The 13,093-nt window shown below is 48.6% G+C and overlaps 1 protein-coding gene across 1 annotated transcript in view; it reads left to right on the top strand.

Moving 5' to 3' along the window:
* LOC102374695 (sulfhydryl oxidase 1-like) overlaps positions 1-13,093 on the top strand; it is a 60,308-nt gene that overhangs the window by 21,871 nt on the left and 25,344 nt on the right. Inside the window, exon 5 of the mRNA XM_006037491.3 lies at positions 8,492-8,592. Within this exon, the coding sequence (XP_006037553.1) occupies positions 8,492-8,592 (101 nt within the window). The remainder of the gene's footprint in view (positions 1-8,491; positions 8,593-13,093) is intronic.

Raw genomic sequence — 13,093 nt, 5'->3', positions numbered from 1 at the left:
AGGTTGAGAGGTGACCTTGTGGCTGCCTATAAGTTCATCACGGGGGCACAGAAGGGAATTGGTGAGTATTTATTCACCAAGGCGCCCCCGGGGGTTACAAGAAATAATGGCCACAAGCTAGCAGAGAGCAGATTTAGATTGGACATTAGGAAGAACTTCTTCACAGTTAGAGTGGCCAAGGTCTGGAACGGGCTCCCAAGGGAGGTGGTGCTCTCCCCTACCCTGGGGGTCTTCAAGAGGAGGTTAGATGGGTATCTAGCTGGGGTCATCTAGACCCAGAACTCTTTCCTGCTTATGCAGGGGGTTGGACTCGATGATCTATTGAGGTCCCTTCTGACCCCTAACATCTATGAATCTATGAAACACTCATGGTCATGAGTCCCATTGGGCACAAAGGCTGTGCAGGCAAACCAGGCTGCTCAAGTGCTGGAGCAGTAGCAGAAGGGGGCCAGTCAGTACGTGCTTCTTCCACGTGCAGAGTGGGGTGGGTGGCGTTGCTGACTGCAGTTGCCTAGGCACTTGTCTTGGGAATATTCTTGGCTATGACGTGATTGATTGGCACTGGTGACCTGTGGGTGGCAGGGAGAGGCTGCAAGATGATGGGTGCTGCAGTATGCATTTTGCCTTGTGTTGGCCTTAAAGCCTGGGTTTGATAATGTGCCATTAACTTGGCAGGAGGAGGAAACACACCCTTCCACCCTGTCCTTGGGGTGAAGAGGGACCTGTCCCTTTTAACAACACCTTTGTGCATCTGATGAAATGAGCTTTTGCTCACAACAGATTATGCATCTCTGATCCAATTAATCTTTAATGTACATCTCTATTCTGCCTTTTGTTATAGTGATTCTCCCTTTATAACTGCCTAGCACAGAGAGGTGAGTGCTGTGAGCACTGGGCACAACTCTCTGGCTATCTGAGAGCTCCGTCAGGGAGAGTTCAGAGCTTGGGTGCATTGATGCTACCTGAGAAAGACAGTGAAGGCAGGTCTTGACCCCTCACAGCTTCTCTTGTATGACAGCACAGACAGGATTTGCTTGTTACTGCCATTTGTTCTCCCTCTTTCGATTCTGGCTTGAGAATCTATGTTTAACACAAGGCATTAGACGGAATTTGGTCTCCGCTTTGCTGAAGGCTCTAGAAGCCCGTAAATTGAACTGTTGGAAAAGCTCCATGACAAGGCAAATGCTGATTTTTTTTTAAATTTTTTTTTTAAAGGGAAACCTTCTGGTGCAGTGAGGAGTGCAGCCTGCCTGGTCTGTGGAGTTCTTGGTGCAAAAACGTGATGCTTAGTGGAGAGTTCATGCCCACCCAGCAACCTTCCACAATGGGCCAGGGGGATTAATCCTCACCTTGTTGCAGGACTCTTGAGTTGATATCCTGCTGACAGGAGGGTGCAGACCCTTTGAGGAAATGATGACTTACTCCCCTCTGAGCCTGTTGAGTAGGGGCGGTGACGCCAGGAACTAATCAATAGAGAGAGGAAGGCAGCTAGAGCTCTGTGGGAAGCATAAAGTTGAGGCTTAGTGGGGATTGAGAGGGGTTTTCATGGAGGAATCAATTGGCTTTGTTTTGGTGAGACAGCTTTGGAGAAAGCGGAGAGCCTAGCAGAGATATTTGCTCGTTGACCTTCGTAAGTCAGAGGGCTGGAGCATCTAAAGCTATGGAGAAGCAGGAGGAGAGATGACTTATTGACTTCCCCATGCTGTGGAGCCAGAGCCACAAGGCTGGAGAAGGGTGGGGCAGGAGAGCAGAGGAAGGGTCACCTACTGGCTTTTCCTAGGCCAGAGGGCTGAGAGTCGGGGCAGTGGAAGGGCTTATTTACAGACTTCTCAAAGCTGAAGCCATATAGCCATGAAGAACAGCGAAGAGGCACCTCCCTGGAGAAAGGCCTGGGTGATCCTGCTAGGGGGAGCAAGGAGGGGCTCAGGGGGTAGTTGACACCAGTGACCCAAAGAAATGCTTTAGGAGTGGCAGGAGGTGCTAGCAGTGGGATGTGTCTACATGGATGTGTTTGGGAGCTCTCAGGGTTGCACAGAAGGCTGGGGGGAAAAGAGGGATGCAGCCTACCTTTCAATGATGCCTTAGAAAATTACTGCTGTATTCATGTGGGAGAAGAGCTTTGCTGTCTCATAATCCCTGTGTTATGAAGACACTTGGCACCAGGTCACAATCAGTGAACGTTGCTCAGGGCTATTGCTAGCTGCTGGGAAGGAAAAAGCTGGAGTCCCCATTGTGGACAACTGTAGAACAGCCTGTCCCTAAGGGAAATTGATTTCCAGCCCTGCTGGGCACTGGTTGGTATGTGCTCTTAAGTGTAAGGGTTTATAGCCCTTGTAATTTCTTCCTGTCTAGCGCAAGTGGAAGTTCTTGTCCATATAAATGTCCCTTCCTCTCCTGAATCCTACTGAACTCTCGGCCTCTACAGGTTAATGGTGTTGTATTTTACTGTTCGATGCCATCCTTTGATCAGTTGTAAATTGCTGCCTGACAGTTGCACTAATTGCCCCATGTTCTTGGGTCAGCTGGAAAGGGGCCCCTGCTCTGTCTGTCTTCTACTGTTTTATATTACATCCCTCTTGTGTCCTATCTAATATGTCCCCTCTCAACACTGCCAGTATTTTCAATCTCTGCTTGCTTAAAAGTCTTGCCATGTCTCTTGCCATGAGTGCTGGTCAGCATGCGAGTGTGCTGGCAAGTCTGTATCCCAGGAGGGGCCCAGGAGGACGTTCTGGAGGTTATAACTGAGATGCATTGGCAAAACTGGGACAGAAGCCCAGCACTGGAATAACCGGAATAGCAGGGCTGCTGGAGGTTGGGGTGGAGTGGCCTCAGCAGAGCTGTCTGAGAGCTCCAGACTGAAATAGCAGGAGGGTGTCGCAAGTCAGTACTGTGCAGTGTCAAGGCAGCTTGCGCAGCACTGGTTTGCATGGAGCCTGACTCCAGCTGGCATTGCTTTTTCTTTTGCGTGCTTTAAAAAAAGCATGCACAAAACTCTTTAACATAATGTGAACTGAGCCTTTTGGCTCAGTTTGAGCCACTGGAAGTAGGGGCCTGGATTCAGCCCGCTGTGCAAGCCCTGTGCTTTTAACTAAATCCTCCCAAAGGTGATCCCAATGAGAAGCAGGAAAACACTTCTCCCCTCCCCCCCCGGCCCCACCTGCCAGGGCTGACTCAATCTGAAACCTAACTGTGGGCCAGCTTTCAATACCAGTGCAGCACGTCATACTGGCATAGTTGTTAGGGTTGGAAGGGACCTCAATAGATCATCAAATCCAATCCCCGGCCCTGGGTGGAAAAGAGCGCTGGGGTCATATGACCCCAGCCATGTGCTTGTCCAGTCTCCTCTTAAAGACCCCCAAGGTAGGGGAGAGCACCACCTCCCTTGGAAGCCCATTCCAGATTCTGGCAACCCTTACCTTAAAGAAGTTCTTCCTGATGTCCAACCTAAATTTTCTCTCTGTCAGTTTGTAGCTGTTGTTCCTTGTTATTCCAAGGGGTGCCCTGGTAAACAAAGCATCTCCAATTTCTTGCTGCTCCCCTCTCCTCCAATTCATTTGTAAATGGCCACTAGATCCCCTCTCAGCCTTCTCTTGCAGAGGCTGAAGAGATCCAGGTCTCTCAGTCTCTCCTTGTAGGGTCTTACCTGCAGGCCCCTAACCATATGAGCAGCTCCTCTGGACCCTCTCAAGGTTATCCACATCCCTCTTGAAGTGCGGCACCCAGAACTGGATGCAGTACTCCAACTGCAGCCTGACCAGTGCTGCATAGAGGGGAAGTATCACCTCACTGGACCTGTTCATGATGCACCTGCTAATGCATGACATATGCTAGACAGACATGCTGACAGCTTTTTATTTAAAGAATTATATGTGCACAAATAAAGCAATGAAAATACAGCTTTCATATAAGTAATAATCTGTTAGACTTCTTATTTTCACTCCTTTAAAACAGTTCTGGAGATCTGACACAAAATTAAAGTTTTAGGCTGCTTGTACGTGTGATGGAGATTTAGTCCCATAAATTGAAATGGTGGGTTTACAATTTTGACTATTAAAAACCCACTGTTTCAATTTAGGGGCTTTGGTCATTGTTAGGGTAAGAGGCCTGATCTCTTTCTTTTTCATTTTTTTTTGCGGAGCTTGTTTGAATCTACCTTGGTCAAGAGCTGAGCTGCCAGCAGGCCAAGCGACCCCTGAGCTATGGGGTCCCGGGTCCCTCCCCACACAGTGGCATCACTCCCCGGGGCCACCCAGGCGGGCAGGGAGACCTTGTAGGGAGATCTTGTACCTTTCAAGCCCCGAATGAGGCAGTGCTTGTTGTGTCAGCGAGCAGCATGACCTGAACAGGCACATTGCAGGGGAACTGATGTGGGGACAATTCTTTGGGGGTGGGAAGGAAGCTCTCAGTGATTGCATCTCGCTGGGCATCACCTTTGGTAGCATCCCACAAGAGATGGGAAGCACCCTTCTGATTGGTTCAGTTCTACAGTGAGTGCTTGACTGGGCTGACTTCTAGTCCCAATGTGGTACGTCATGCTGGCTTGTAGGAGGCCCTTGCATCCCCTCCTGAATGAGAGGATGCCATTGGAGTCTGTGGCCTGAGCTGGCATGTTATATCTTAGGGATTCTGCAGAGAGAGGATAGAGGATAGATGTGAATGCTCCAAGCACCAGAACCCTGCTCTAGAGTGCACTGAAGGGCCGAATTCCCAGGGTACCTTGCTGGTTCCCCCTTTTCCAGAGTAGTTCCATGAATGAGCTCTGGCTCTTACCCTCTCCTGTCCATTCAGTACAAACTGATCATCACTGCATTGGTCCTGACATTCTGTTTATTTTTTATGGCTGACTTATTACAAGGCTCTGGCTTGTCTGCTTGGGCTCACAGAGTAGATGGTGACTCCATAAGCAGAATGCTGTCCTCATAATATTTGGCACTTAGTGCCTTTCATCAAAATGTATCTTGGAAAAGGGAAGTATTTCCATTTTGCACTGGGGAAATAGAGGCAAAGTGTCTGTAAATCATTCTGAGTTGATGGGAGAGTCAGTGGCTGATTGGTTTCTAGGGTGACAAGAGCCAGACCAGTACCAAGAAGAAGAGCCTAGCTCTCTGGAATCTGTTTTGTAGCCACTGGACTTCTATAAATGGTCACTGCTTCCTCTGGGCTGACCAGCACAAAGCCCCAGAAGCACTATTTGAGTTCCCTGCAAATGGCTGGCCAGATCAGGCCAGGACACAGAGCTTTGGACCATGAAAACAAAAGTTGCCTGTACACATGTGGGATACCTGCTCTGTTGTATTCTGATTAGAACATGTTGAGTCTGCTGGAGTGTTTTAATTAGAATACTCCAACATCTTCGCCATCATGTGTATTCAGTGTCCCCATGTTTCAAAATGGTGGTGGGTTACTTTACCTAAAGCTCATCGAACGATCTTTACTTAAACATCCCCATCACCATTTTGAAGCACGAGCTACTCAATACATAAGATGTTGTGAGTGTTTTCATTAGAACGGCTCCCGAGAGCCGTTCTAATGAAAACGTGCCCTCCACCCTCACCCACCCCAGAGCACATATATAGATGACCAAGGATTTTGGGCTCTTTCCTTAACTGGTGCTTTCTAAAAAACAGCTAGATTTTTTTTTCTTCCCTTTTCCCTGAGGGAATGACTTCCTGCAGAGGGCTGTGACGCTTCCCAAGCCCATGTACACATTCCTCTTTCCTGGTTGCATGCGTATCTGGAGTATCACCTGGGGGGTCACAAGTTGGATAAAAGCATGAGATGGCTTCTGAAGATTCAGTGTCAGAAGCACCACTTCTGTAGCATCCTGAGCGTTTGGGTACATGAGAGCTGGTGTTCCTTTGAACTCAGATCCCCTGTGTGCTAATAATTAGTGCTCCCCTCTCTCCCAGACCTGTTACTGCTGGTATTTCAATCTTTATTTGTAGCCATACAATGAGAGCTGTGCTAACACCTGCCCAGTGGTTGTGGTGGTGTGCCTGGCTGGCCAGTAGCATTGCAGCCCCTGCAAGTATTCCTTTAAGTTAAGTGCTCTGGGTCACACAGCTGTGGTAGGAAACTGGAAGACTAGCTAAAGGATTTCACTGTACTCTACTTGCCTTCCTCTTGCTGCCATCACCTTTGCCTGCTGCTGTCCACAGGTGGCCAAGCTCCCCATCCCTCTGAATGTTACAGAGATGCACTCTAAAGCAAACAGAGGAAACTTTCATAGGAACCCCAGATGCTTTCCCCTTGTGACATGTTTGGAAGGAGCCTGCTAGGGTCTGGCTTTGGTTTGCAGTTCAGAAAAGCTGAGTTGCAAGTTTTCAGGGTTGGATATTTCCAAGCAAACATCATCTGAAAATAACCCCCCTAGAGCCTCAGAAGACAAGAAAGGAGGCTGATTCAAGCTTCCTGTTCCAGATACTACATTCAGACTTCCAGGATTATTAGGAGGAGAGAGGGATGCCTGGAGCAGCTCTGGGAGCTGACCTGCCAGAGTGAGGAGAGGAATGCCAGGCCTTGGTATGTGGAGGAGGGAATGTGGGGAGAAAGTGTTGTGGGCTCAGCGACTCCTGCATACAAGGACGTTGAGAACCAGTGTTTAAGAAAGAGGGATTAGCAGCTTTGCATTGGCTCCCTGCCCAGCTCTGCCTCTGGCACCAGTACAGAGCTCCTCTCCTGTTCCCCATGACTGTCAACTCAGCCTGCCCATGTGAGGGGCTGGGAGGACACCACAGCACTCATCCTGGCTGCACAGACTCGCACTATGACAGTTTGAGAGAAAGAGAAGCAGGAGCTGGGCAGTGAAGCTGTGATGCCTTCATCCTCAGGCTGTGGAGGGGGGATGCTGCAGCTGGGCTGTGGGTATTTGGTTTGTGAACAACTGGGGAGATGCTGAGAGCACTATGAGCTACTCAGAGCTGCCCTATACCCTCACTGAAAGGGGCTCCTGTGCAATACTGCATTACAGGCAAGGGGAGAATCCTGTACTAGCATGGACTGGATCCCTCAAGTAGTGGTCTCATGAGCACTGCCAAGCCATGCACAACTTGGAGAGGAGCCCTGCAAGGCAAATGCCCAGTGTTGCTGCTCGAAGAGTATGCGATATTGTTCCTGTGTCAGTCCTCATGCATGGCCTGAGCGTGGAGCTTGGCTATTAGGGCTGTGCTAAGCTTTGGTTGGTGATTCCATTTGGTGGCTGAATCCCCAAATCTGAATTGAATCGGGACCAATCTAAAGGTCTGAATTGATTCAAAGCTCTCCAAATCTTCGGAAAAGATTTGGAGAGCTTTGATGATTCGGGCAGTCCCCGGTGGCTGCAGCAGGGAGCTGCAGCTGACTCCCAACTGGTAAGTACTAGGGGCAGGAGAGGGGGTGCTGAGGGAGGGGACCATGGGGGGACCCCAGCCAGCACCTCTGACTGCCCCCCCGCCTGCTCCCCCAGCCCCCCATGGCTGCCCTGCCTGCTCCAGCTCCTGGTACTTAAAAAAAAACAAACCCCAGTGCTCACTGGGTGCTGCTGGGTGGGGAGGTGATCCCCGCTGCCCCGCGCTGCATTGGGGGCTCTGCAGCTGAATCTCCAAATCAGATTCGGCCAAATCGAATCGGGACAGTGATTCAAATCACCAAATCGAATCACTGTCCCCTGAATCGGCCGAATCTAAATCCGAAGCTAATACTAGCCACTTCGTACAGGCCTATTGGCCATGCTGCTGAAGAGGCAGGCTGAGGGCCGGCCAGTGAGGCTGAATTCTCAACCTGACAGGAGCACGAAGGTCACGGCACGATCTGAAGGGTTTGAGCCCATCTGTGCTGGCCGTGTTCTGTCTTGGAGCACTGCACTCACTCTGTCACTAACAACACCCTTGGGTTGTCACCCCGTCAGCAGCCAGTGCATTTCTGTTGCTATATAAATCAGATGGGTTGATTCATGTAGGATGCTTCTTTTGGCTTTGTGTCTTATTTTGCTTAAAATTGCTTGGTGCTCTTAAATAGCTGCTGAAGTTGCTTCTTTGTGTGAGGCATTAGAAATATATGAGGTGGCTGCTACTGCTGTAAGTATTTGGCTCCTGACCTGGGGATCCAGGTACCAGTGTCTTCTTGTTTTGAGAAGAGCTGACACTTGTAAAGCTCTTGTTCTCTGTGGAAAGAGAACAGGAATACTTGAAAGAGAACAACTGGCTTTGCTTACCAGTAGGAGCCTGTTCTTTAAGCCTACACAGTGTCAAGCAGATGTCTTGTAGCTGTAAATGGGTGCTTCTGCAAAGCTGGTTTTGAGGATAAATCATCAGGGGAGTTGCCTAGGGCTCCCACCAGTCTTTCAATATGTGGATGGGAGGAAAGGGGGGGCATGACTTAGCTTTTGCTTGGGGCTTCCATTGGTCTAATTCCAGCTCTGTTCATATAGCACTTTTATCCTCTGTTAGTAAAAACTACAGTACTATAATTCATTGACAATCATCTATCTATTCATGCTTGTCTGTCCTTCCAGAATGGAGACCAGCAGTGGTACTTGGAGCCTTCAACTGTGCCGACGAGTCCCATCAGAAAGTGTGTGGGGATTTTGGAATAACTGGATTCCCAACTCTGAAGGTAAAATTTGCACTAGCTGGGTGGTATGGGGCTGGTGGAAAGCAGAGCCTCGCCTGTTTGCCTGGTGTCAGTGCTTCAGCCTGTGTGACCTCCCACACATGATAACCAAAAGTCTCTCTTGATCAGTTCCTCAATGGCTCTGGTCCCTAGTCTGTGTATTGTATAGTGCTTTGGCTTTGTTTGAAGAGGAGCTGAATAGCAGTAATTGGCCATGGGCCATTTCAAATCTCCACTGTCCTCTGCTTATCTCAGCACTTCAGCAAACAGAAGGCACTTATTTAGGATGTTTCTCTAAGCACAAGGAACGGGGCAGGGAGGTGTCAGAAGAATCCTTTGCAGTTGAAGTGTCCCCTAAAGAGGAGCTGCCAGGGGAAACTCTCTTGCCTTGTGACCAAGCTGTCGCATGTATGTGGCTTGCTGTGACAGAGAAACAGGAAACTCCCATACTGACCCCCAGCTCCTGGGAGAGAGGCCTCCTGGAAGTGCCTACTAGCTGAGCACTCTGTATGACAGTCTCCCTTCTGACTAGGGGAGCCATTTTTATGGTCTCTCTTAGCTGTTTCCTTTAAACTATCCTTTCTGCCTGTTCAGATAAATGGGGATCTTGCATCTATGTGAGTAACACCACGGATCTTCTCCTGAGGGCTTTCCAAACAAGGTTCAGCACCTAGGAATTTCCCCATGCTCCCTCCTGAAGTGCAGCCACCTCTGGGGTTTAACACAGCAGGTGTTTAATCCTATGCAGCAGCGCTTCTTCACTTCCTGGCCCAGAGTGCAGATAATCCAATGTGCATGTTCAGCCCCTGCGGGGATTAGGGTAGGCAGAACCAGTCATGATGGAGGACATGCCCTGAGCCATTTCGCAAGTACTGTGGGGGTGACCACATATGACACAGCTTCCTAATTCTCTGCTCTTTGTACTACAGGGCCACAGCAAGATTTTGTTCCCAACTGCAGGCTATGTTGAGGGCATCTGGTGCCTCTGTTGCTTTTGGCCATTACTTTACTATTCCACCCCTTGGTTCCATGCCCAGGAGCTAATTGTGTAAATAGATATAATTTTAATATTTCCTTACACAAACAAAAGCACAATCCAACATAAGCAAAGCAACCAAAGCTTCTGAGATACCTTATTAACTTGGAATTGCCTTGAATTTTGGATGGAAAGGGGAGGAGAACTTTCATAATTAACTTTAATTATTAGCTGTTATTTACAAAGTGGCACAAGAACACACAAGTCAAGAATACTGTCCTGGGCATGTTGCAGATGTCCTATTTTTTTTCCTTCCTGGTACTCCTTTAAGGGAGTCCCTGTAAATAGTCATCCAAGATCAGAGTCCAGGAGGCAAAGCCCAAACCTGACAGAATTCAACAGTAAGTCCTCCCTTGCCCTTTCCTCCCAGGCCCATTGTACCTCTCACCCTGCCTGTGCTCATTTCCAGAGGAAAGTGGATCATCTGGCCTGTATCTGTTCCAGCTGGGGGGATGATGTGATGCCTCTGGTCTGGCACAAAGGGAAATACAATGTCTATCAATCTTAAAATGCCTCTGCCACAAACATTTCCTGATCCAAAGCCAGGGCTGCTTCGAAGATCTCATTTAAAGAGACAGTGTCAGTGAGAGTCCTCAGTAAAAATTGTTGTGTTTCCAGGGGTTACTCAGATTATCTAAACAGGAAGGACTCTGTGAACTTTCCTTGCACTGTTCTTTCTACACTACTTTCTGGCTTTGTCCATGATAGTTTTTGGCTGAGCTGTACCTGAAGGCAGATGATTCCTATGGCTATCTAGCCAGAACTTCAGTAGTGCAGCACAGAATGTATGTTTTGTTTTTATGGTGAGATGATACACCTTAGTTATCCTGCTGTAAAAGCCTAATGGAGACAAGATGCCTGTAGTTATCACTGGGCTGTGGATAGGTGTGGCTAGCACCATGCTGAGCACCAACCACTGACTTCACCTAGCTACTCATCAGGAGGATTTTATGGTGAAGTAGCTAAAGTATCTGCCTATGAAAACCTGCCTTTTTGTCCTTGAAAACATGGCCTCTGTAATTTTCCCATCACACTCTCTTTCCCAGTGTAGATGAAAACATTCTGTTGTATAATAGATTTGTGTGCAACCCTTGGTGCTTAGTGTAGACCAGTCAACCTCAACAGACTCAAGACACCCCTCGGAAAATGCCAGATTTTAGCTTTTATTGGGTTTTGTATTACAGAAATGTAATAGAGCAGTTCTTCTGTTGTAAAGAACTTGGGAAGTCTACAACAGGACAGAATAGTTTTGACACTATGGATTTCTATTTAAAATCTGTGGATTTATCTTGTGAATTGTGTAGGTGTTTGCATATGTCATGGTGCTAATGTTACACAGCATGCCACAACACCTTTAAAAGCACCCTGGGTGAGAATCCCTGGTGTAGACAGTGTCAGACACGTTCAAGAACATCACTCTATTGAGTTAACTTTTGTACTTTAAACTAATGCGAATGTTTGCATGACTGGCTTTGCCTGGGGTAGGTGTTATTGAAAAAACATGTCAACTTGCATGTACTGGCTAATGTGTTTAAAAGTTCACTCATTTTCCCAGTATAGATAAATTGGGTGTGGAGCTGGACACTGTTTTGCTTTTCAGTCTGTGTGCTGCAGCAGCAGAGCTCCTTGTGTTACCTTCTTCCTCCCCTCCCTCCCTCCGCGCCCCACCAGTACATAGCCACACCTAGCTGAACGAAATCGGGCATTAGTGTTGCCCACGCTAGTCATTCCCCACCTGTGGGGTTGGTTGTGTGTCATTGTTTGCAATAAAAGCCCAAGTCCCTTTGGGTCTGTTCTCACTCCTCCTGGGGCAAGTCATGTTGTGTGGGAAGAACCAGCGGAGACTCTCTCTGCCTTGTGATTGCCAGTCCCAGTCCCAGCTACTTAGAATCGCTGCCTCGCGCATCTATACACAACTATTCTGCCTCCACCTTACAGTAACTTTGGTTGGGAAATCCCTATCATTGGGCTGGTTGCCAAGAAAGGGATGATGGAGAAAAATGCACCTTAAGCCCCCTTTTTGTGTTTGGCTGGAGTAAAACACCATCCAGACTCCCAGAGAAATCACTGTGCTGAATGCAGGCGAAGAGGAAGTTAGTTATGCTGGGAGGAAATTAGAGACTGTGAGGTGGAGTGCTGGAAACCAGAAAGAGCCCACATTTAGATGAGCAGTAGTGGACCACTTCTGTTGGAGGAGAGCAGACTGGGTGCTGGAGCAGTGATCCTCAAGCCGATACCCCAGGAATGGGGGATGACTGCCTCTGTACCCATAATATGATGCTTGTAGGTATCTTGAAAAGCTTCCCAAAGTTTCAGGAACACCTGCAGAAATGGCAGTGCTGTGAGGGCACTCAATTCAGGTTGGTCTGTATCTCTCCTTCTCCTGTTTCCACGTAGCCACCTTCTGCAAACAGATTTTGTTCCCAGTCCAGCCTGTTTAGCAAACACTTGCCAGATGCAATGAGATTGCTGCCAGTTTAGTGCAGGTAGCCTGGGTGAAGCAGCATTCGCAGCAGGGAGCATGGGTTGACTGGCAGCAGGTAGTGAGGGTAGGCTGCCCACAACAGGAGAATGGTGTGCAGGAGATAAACCTCTCTCATTTGTTGCCTTAAAGGCTCCACACCAGAAGCAGGGTAAACATTTGCTAAGACCAGTGTCTTACTAAGATTGTATTAGATTGTATGCATTCCTGATTCCTTGCCAAATGGGAGCTCGATTGTTCATCTCTGGTAGCCCCAGCATGCCTTCCCTGCTGGCATTTCTGGGCTGCAGTTGCTGCTGTGTGCTGAAGACTGAAATCTCCTAAACCTAGGACACCATGGGTGCCTTTGGTATCTTCCCCTCTCCCTACACTATCCCCCTCTCCCCCAGTTTATCTTTGGAGGAGTTAAAACCTCCTTCCAACAGCACAGACCTCTCTTTGGCTTGAGGGCATGTCACTGCTTTCCTAGCCAATGGGCTGGGTGTTTTTTGTCCAGGGACAGGACTTCCCACTGCCCGAATTCCAAGAGCTGACAGGGAGCTGGCTGACACCTTCCTCCTCCCTTCTGCATTGCCTTCCACCTCCCTCCTCCCACAGCAAGAGCAAGCTCATCCAGATGAAACTTTCTACCACCCTGAGGCCTTGTTAGCCCCTGCGTTTCAATGCGCTGCAGCCCTTCTGCAGCAAAACCTAATGTCTCTCTTCTGGGCCAAATGTGAGAACCAGGAAGAAAGTCTCAGTGGCATCTTGGCAAATGCAGGACAGTGGTCTTATCCCACTTGTGAGATGCCAGAAAGTGGTGTCTGTTAGCCAAATTCTCTTGCCTGCTGCAAATGCTATAAATGAGGTGGGAGTCTTGTCTGTTTCCTGTTCCTTTCCTCAGTCGCTGCAGCCCAAAATCTTCATATAGTGCATCCTTACAGAGCTTCCTGGAAATGACAGGAACTCTTGCTTGTGAAGAGGCAATCCCCTGCCATCCTCCCCAA

This window comes from Alligator sinensis, unplaced genomic scaffold (genome assembly GCF_000455745.1).
Source record: "Alligator sinensis unplaced genomic scaffold, ASM45574v1 scaffold2165_1, whole genome shotgun sequence".
Classification (NCBI taxonomy): domain Eukaryota; kingdom Metazoa; phylum Chordata; order Crocodylia; family Alligatoridae; genus Alligator; species Alligator sinensis.
This window is presented reverse-complemented; position numbering and strand designations above follow the sequence as displayed.